At 32.6% G+C, this 7,940-nt stretch overlaps 1 protein-coding gene across 1 annotated transcript; it reads right to left on the bottom strand.

Annotated features, from left to right (window-relative positions):
* Nucleotides 1–462: 462 nt before the first annotated feature.
* On the bottom strand, nucleotides 463–1,420 carry LOC125848338 (ribulose bisphosphate carboxylase small subunit, chloroplastic 6). Its single transcript, XM_049528188.1, has 3 exons — nucleotides 1,169–1,420; nucleotides 940–1,074; nucleotides 463–848 (listed from the first exon to the last, which is right to left on the bottom strand). Exons 1-3 carry the CDS (start codon nucleotides 1,346–1,348, stop codon nucleotides 618–620), a joined length of 546 nt encoding a protein of 181 aa, XP_049384145.1. The 5' UTR covers nucleotides 1,349–1,420; the 3' UTR covers nucleotides 463–617.
* Nucleotides 1,421–7,940: the final 6,520 nt, after the last annotated feature.

Raw genomic sequence — 7,940 nt, 5'->3', positions numbered from 1 at the left:
TCTTAGGAAAACAAATATCAAGGCGATGATGAATAATCTTTTTATTAGACCAATTATTTCTCACTTATCTCTTGTACCTCCTAATTGGCGCTGAGTAGTCTTCATTTTGGCATTCATTGCAACATTTACTATTTTATTTCTTTTCCGTCTTCAGCCTTTGACAATTTCTTCTACTACATATATTATTCCAATTCACTAGTATAGCTAGTTAAGTATTTCATTCACGTCAATTTATTTATCTAATTTTGACTAGACGCGAAATTTGTATATTTGGTCAAAAAGTTAATATATCAAGATAATTAATGTCACATGCGGTGGTTATTTAATCGTTGTGCTAAAGTTGTTAGGATAAAAGGAGTAGTTAATGTGTCGTTTTCATATTAAAAGAGAAATTTTTAGTTTGGATAATAAAACTCATACACACCACAAAAAAACATATAATTAAAAAAGCATATAAGCACCGATTCATCATTATTAATATCTCATAACTTGGTCGGAATCGAGGAAAATACACCGGTACAAAACGCAAAAAAAACAGTAGGGGTAATTTTTTTTAAAAAAAGACTAGGTACAAATCAAACAAACATAGGAGTAATTAATTATAGGTTTGATGAAATTTAGAATCCTTCTGGCTTGTAGGCAATGAAACTGATGCACTGCACTTGACGAACGTTGTCGAATCCGATAATACGGACCCAGGCCTGTGGGTACGCCTTCTTGGCCTCTTGAACCTCAGCCAACACCTGGGTTGCGTCAGTGCACCCAAACATAGGCAACTTCCACATGGTCCAGTATCTACCATCGTAGTATCCTGGTGACTTGTGGTTCTCACGGTACACAAATCCGTGCTGTACATAATATAACATACATTTAATATTTTCTCCTTCAACAAATTAATTAAATTACACATGTAAAAGTAAGTAGGAGATAGATATTGACCTCAGTCTCGAATTCCAAGCAAGGAACCCATCCATTTTTCAAAAGGTACTCAATTTCCTTAAGCAATTGCTCATCGGACAAGTCAGGAAGGTATGACAATGTCTCGTATTTCTTCATGTTAATTGGTGGCCACACCTACATTAACATATATATATTCCACATTTATTTATAAATAAACGACAACTAATTAATTTAAATTATATATACTGATAATTATTATTATTTGAACCTGCATGCATCTAACACGTCCACCGTTGCTAGCAAGGGAAGTAATGTCAACGTTGTTGTTCTTCTTGGTAACGGGGAAAGACGCGGCGGATTTGAGTCCGGTGAAGGGTGCGACCATGCTAGCTTGAGCAACATTGCTACGGGTAGCAACGGCTGCTGAGGAGACAATTGAGGAAGCCATTACGTTACTACTTAGCTATAAAACCTTTTTTTTTTTTTTTACTTCAAAGAAACTTGTTTTTTTTTTAAGATGCTTATTACACTGTGGCTTACTCCCTTTATATAATGATAAGGTAGTAGACATTTTTCTTATCTAACGGATAGAAACAAAAGAAGCCTCATCTTAGATGAAGGGTGACCATTAGATTATGTGGCTGTTGATATTACGAAGTTTAATGGCCACATGAAAGATAAGAAATTGGAGCTAAGTGTCTTTTTTTTTTTTTATATATATATTTTTAGTAGACAAGAATAGAAGTGCCACGTGTCGGAAGATGGTGAATCTTATCTCATCCAGGATATGAATGTGTGATAGATAATGCATTGTTGGTTAATTTTTCTATGTATTGAGAGTGCAGTTTAGCCTCATGTTACAGTAGTAGTGGATGGACTTTGCAGTCTTTTTTATTGGACTTGGAAGAGACCATTCCTTACTACAGAAGGTCCAGACGTATTTTTCTGGATGCATCATTTTCATTTATGGCCACTGGCAGTTGTTTCAATTTTTTAAAAATTTAACTTATAAATATGGACAAATGACAATATGCCTTATAATGGATCCGACTCCTCTCCATTTATCTTTTCTTCATTTTCCCCAAGTTCTTGCTTGGACAAGAATTAATGGCTAAGATTTGATTGATTAAAATAAGATTCTAATTGTTATAATATATTTAATAGTAATAATAATTTTTGCTATTTACTGTCAACATTCTATATAAATATCGTGAAAAACTGTAGCATCTTTGAATGTAATGACATTAACTCAATTATCGCAATTTTTTTTTTGGCAATACTAAGAGAAAAATCGATTTCCACTAAATATCGCTTTGTCGTAGTGTAACGAAGTCTTGCCTTTTATAAATGGTTATATACTTATATGTAATTATCATCTTTTAGGGATTGAAATGCCATATAAGAATACTACTGAATATGATTAGTAATGTTCATGCTGACATTTCATTTATCGCTTGTCTGGTTTGTTGCATCAAATATTAACACACACACACACACACACACACACACACATATATATATATATATATATATATATTATATGTCGTATAAATTTCTAAAAAATGTAATCCAAATGGAGTATACTGTACTAGAATATATAGGAATAGTACTAGTATATATTGTTAATGTCATGCTGAATATATAATAATACTGAATATAATGTATCACTCTGTATAATTAATTATATAGGTATACCAAACAATAAATTATATAGTATCAAAGCTAACACAAATATTATTTTCTCTAATATCTCCGATCAAACTACCTCTTAGTGACTAAAAGTGTAACATCCTTTTACTTTGCAAGTACAATTAACTAATTCAATTTTTTTTGGTTGGAAGTATTGATGATTTTTGAAATTACCAACTTGATAGATAGACCAGTACTTGTTTCCTACATAACATGAATTGCTATTCTAAGTCTTTTCTATATTCGTCAACCAATCATTTGAAATTTAGACCATTTCTAGCCTTTTATTTATTAATTGTACCATCAGGTCTCAATTTCTTCTTAAATATTCACTTGCTACTTATGAGTTTACAATATTTAGGTAAATCATACAAGTCCCAAGTGTGATTAGAAACTGTAGAGTCTAATTCACTTTTAATAGCCTCTTTCCAAAATATAACATCTATTGATCTCATAGCTTCATCATAAGTTTTAGGGTCTTCTTCTATTAAATAGATAGACACAGATTCATCATTTAAAATATTAATATCCAAATTTTCAGTTAAGAAAGTAGTGATAAAATCAGGACCAAAACTTGTCTCTATTCTACGTCTTTTACTCCTTCTAAGTTCATTTTCATGCTCATTAGAAATAACATTAGAAGAAGGCACAACATGAGAATTAACAGACATAGATGTAGCAACATTATTTTGCACATCACTCGACATATTATTTTTCAAAGGAAAAATATGCTCAAAAAATTCTACATCTCTAGATTCACAAATAGAGTGATCATTGAGAGACATAAATCTATATGCAGCACTATTTTGAGCAAAACCAATAAAGATAATATCAGAAGTCTTAGAACCAATATTTACTCGTTTAAAATCAGGTAGACCAACCTTAGTCAAACACCCCACACTTTCAAAGATTTCTAAAAAATGTAATCCAAATGGAGTATACTGTACTAGAATATATAACAATAGTACTAGTATATATTGTCAATGTCATGGTTAATATATAATAATACTGAATATAATGTATCACTTTGTATAATTAATTATATAGGTATACCAAACAATAAATTATGTAGTATCAAAGCTAATACAAATATTATTTTCTCTAATATCTCTGGTCAAACTACCTCTTAGTGACTAAAAGTGTAATATCCTTTTACTTTGCAAGTACAATTAACTAATTCAATTTTTTTTGGTTGGAAGTATTGATGATTTTTGAAATTACCAACTTGATAGATAGACCAGTACTTGTTTCCTACATAACATGAATTGCTATTCTAAGTCTTTTCTATATTCGTCGACCAATCATTTGAAATTTAGACCATTTTTAGCCTATTGTTTTTTCTACTATACATGTTGAACTAAACTATTCGTTAAGCTTGAAAGTTGAAAGCAAGTCTAATTACCTAACAACCAACAAGAAGTGCATTTTCTGCTGACAAAATCTGTTTCCTATATGCTCAGCAAAAGCATATATCTTATTATATTACCGGCAGTGAACTTCTCTTAGTGCAAAATTTGGACTACATGACATTAAGTTGCATTATAATCTCTTTTGTTCTAAAGGCATAAGATGGTCTCGTTTTTATTTTTATTTTAATATCATCCATCCAGGCTTTCACCTTCGGTGGTGATAGGGGATTCGGCATAGACCCCCATTGTGTTTATTTAAAGAAAAATAAAGTACATTGGACGAGTTGAAGTACCAAAACCTCCGAGATCAATATTGATCGAAGACCTATACAAAACTAAAAGAATGCACTGGTCTAATTGATGGAGTATGGTTTGGTTGATGGGAAAGTTCAGGCAGGAGTAGGACATTCCATATAAATCTTTTTGATCCATTATGGGACTGCTGAAATCCAACAATTTGTTATAATTGTTGTAAAATCTGTGTTTAAAACAGAATTATTGATTCCAATAAACTTTGCAGAAACACGAAGTAATCAAAGTTTTAATGAACCAGTAAAAACAGAAGAACATAAATTAATTCAGAACTAAAATCTGAAAAACATACCAGAATCTGGAAAAAGACAGAACGGAAAATATCAAGCCCACTGACTGCACAGTGTCCCCTTAAGGAAATTATTCCCCTCTAGTATCCGAGGTTTGATTTGGAATATGTCTTCCCAGGATAAAATGATCTCAATTACCAGTGTATTGATACCCAAAACTCTGGTGTCAGGGAACCACTCAACAACAGTAAAGTACACGAAGAAACTTTGTGCAGAAGAAGAAGAAGAAGAAGAAATCAGAAAAATTTGTAAGGAAAAAATCTGAAGAATCAATGTATTTATAGGCAAGAGGAATTGGTTCCGAAAGGTTGCAACCCTTTCAGAATCCACACGACCATTCATGAAAGTTTGCAACCTTTCAAACGATCATGAACGGCGGGAAATTTAAATAAAACGGGAAAGAATTTAAATAAAATGGGTCGCGCGCGAATCCGAGTCGGGTCGGTCAATTAAATGAATAACCAAAACGTTTCGGTTAATTAACTAATTAATTGAAACATTTTGGCGTTTTGGCCATTTAATTTAATTTAATAAATAATTAAAACAAACTTTGTTGCCGAAGCCGAGCGAGCGATGATGACGGCGCGAGGGGGTCCCTCTTTCCAACCCTTTTAACAATTAATAGGAGTGTTTCTATATTTAAACTCTTCTATTTTTCTTTCCACCACCGATGAGGGAGAAATGCCTTTTTACTAAAGCATAAGAGGATTTTTCAAGTTCCAACTCTTCAAGTTCCCAACTTTCCAAGTTCCTCTCTTTTCATCTTCCCTCCATTTCCCATTAACTCTTACTACATATCCAACACTAATTTGATAATTAATAACAAAATGAGAACAAAAATAACTTATAAAATAAAACATTGTGTGGTGGCGAGTCATTGCTTTGAAAGCAATTTTTGCTAATGTAGGATAATTATTTGGAAATATAAATCAACTTTTTCTCTCTTATAAATTTATAATATAACCTTTATACGTCTGCGGCTGTTAGTGCCAATTGTCAATTGAAAGTTGTAACCCTTGTTGTCCTGAAAGTGTCTAATTTGCCATATATGATGAGGTGAAGTTCACAAATAGCTATTTATAGAAGTCATATCTAAAGAATAATCGAAATAGGAAAAATTAGCAAACTAGCCATAATTCCTAATATAATTATTAAAAATATTTACACTTAAAAATAATTATTAAAAATTTTAATATGTTAATATTTTAGAATATTAATTGTATCCTAATATAATTAATTTCTTTTCCTTTTATTTCTCAAATCATGCTTAAATTAGACCCTTTTTTACTCCCTCATCCGTAAAATAAAAATAAAAATACCCCCATTGCCCACTTACCTCTCTTTCTAGGTTTTACTCCAAATTGCTCATTTCTCTCTCTTTCCTTTTTCACCATTGTTATCGCCTTTCCTTATTCAAGAAAATCAACTCTTTCAATTTCCTACACTTTGTTCAAGAAGTCTCACAATTAATTCAAAAGATTTTTCAACCATTGATAAAGGTAAATTCGAAGTCAACAAGTATTTTGTGAGATGTCTTGTGATTTTGTTTTCACAATTATCAAGTATTTTGTATTTCAGATTTTTCGTCTTTGAATAATATTGTTTGATTTTTTTGTGAGGTTCTCATAGTCACCAAGTGTTTGATGAGATTTCCCTCTTCTATGTATTTCGAATTTTTCGTCTTTTAAATTCCGGAGGAAAGGGACTAGCCAACCGGATAAAAGTCAATCCCGCTGTTGAGGAGGTCTACTCGGTCGTTTGTCATGACCTGCATGCATGAATGCAGCGCCCCCAAGGCAATGGGGCGTCAGTACAAAATAATGTACAGAGTATGAAAGGCAATAGACTATGAGGAGGTATCATGATATATTGGAATAATCTGATAAATAAATCAAGGATAAGATAAGTCTACTGACATGCTCCTAAATCTAAACTTATCAAAAATAATAAAACAACAACCTAACCAAGCCCCCATAAGCTCGGCAGGTACAAACAACACACAAGACCACCTACTCAGGCCCCCATAAGCCCGGAACGTGCCAATTAACCTATATACCCCTATCGGTAGTTCCCTATCCCCGTAGGCAGTCACATAGCCCACTTAGGCATTAATATAGCCCCGTAGGCAGCACATAGCCCTCTTAGGCATCAACATAGCTTATACACAACTCATTACCCTCTTAGACAACAACATGACCCTGTAGGAAGCACATAGTCTTTTTAGGCGTCAATACAGCCCTGTAGGCAACTCATAGCCCTTTTAGGCATCGATATAGCCTTGTAGGCAGAACATAGCCCTTCTAGGCATAGATCACATTCCTGCCGCTAACCATAATAACACCAAGGGCAACAATTGTTGGAAAATTATATGCATAGCGGAAGCATACCAAAATCTTACTACTTACATGAATAATAGATAACCAATACCGTTTATGCTAGAACACACAATCATGCTAGAACACATAAACTTGTTGAAATTTAATTCGATAAATACCTCTTGAAGCGTATCAGACACCTTCAAGCAAATCCCCAAATTAGATTGATCTTCAAACGAATCCACAAGATAGACATCAGTTATGATCTTCTACAGTGATCCCAAGTTCACATCCGAACTCTCTCAATACTTGGGTGGGCAAGTATGAATAGAAAGCTAATCAATCTAGGGCTAGAAGAATCCCTAATTATAGAGATTTCTTCACATTCCAAAGAGGAGAACCAAACACACGTTATTTTTCTTCAATTAAAAAATACACGCTAGTTTTCTTTTTATAAGAAAACTAACGCCTCTCCCCTTTTCCCTTTAGAATTAGGATTCTGAGTTCTAGTTAAATATGGGCACTGGAGGGACCACAAAATTAATTACTGAGGCTTCCTATTATGGAAATAATTCCAAATAATTGATTTGAATTATTCTTACCATAATAAATTACAAATCATTCCACTAGAAATTCGTAATTGCACTCCTCTATTTATATTTCGTAATTCCCCATTAAACACTTATGTAATTCCTCATGTTAAGATTTCAGATACTAATCAATAAATTAAATTACTGACGAATTTAACTTAATGATTAATTTCCCTTAGAGCACTACTTAACTTATTTCATGTGTCGGATTCATAAATCCACTTGCAAGATTTGACACGATGAAAACTTATAAGTTTCTCAAAAAGGCATATCAATCAATCTGTATAACGAGACATGGATTTCATCAACTAACTTATTATTTCACCAATATATATTATTATCATCCAACTTACCAGGCATATTGACCCATCTCAGAATCTCACCTTTTAATAAATCAAAACAATAATTAATATATACAGATCATAATAGTTATAT

The sequence above is a fragment of the Solanum stenotomum genome, chromosome 12 (assembly GCF_019186545.1).
Source record: "Solanum stenotomum isolate F172 chromosome 12, ASM1918654v1, whole genome shotgun sequence".
In the NCBI taxonomy this organism is placed as follows: Eukaryota; Viridiplantae; Streptophyta; class Magnoliopsida; order Solanales; family Solanaceae; genus Solanum; species Solanum stenotomum.
The sequence above is the reverse complement of the archived record's forward strand: the minus strand, read 5'-3'. Positions and strand labels throughout refer to the sequence as shown.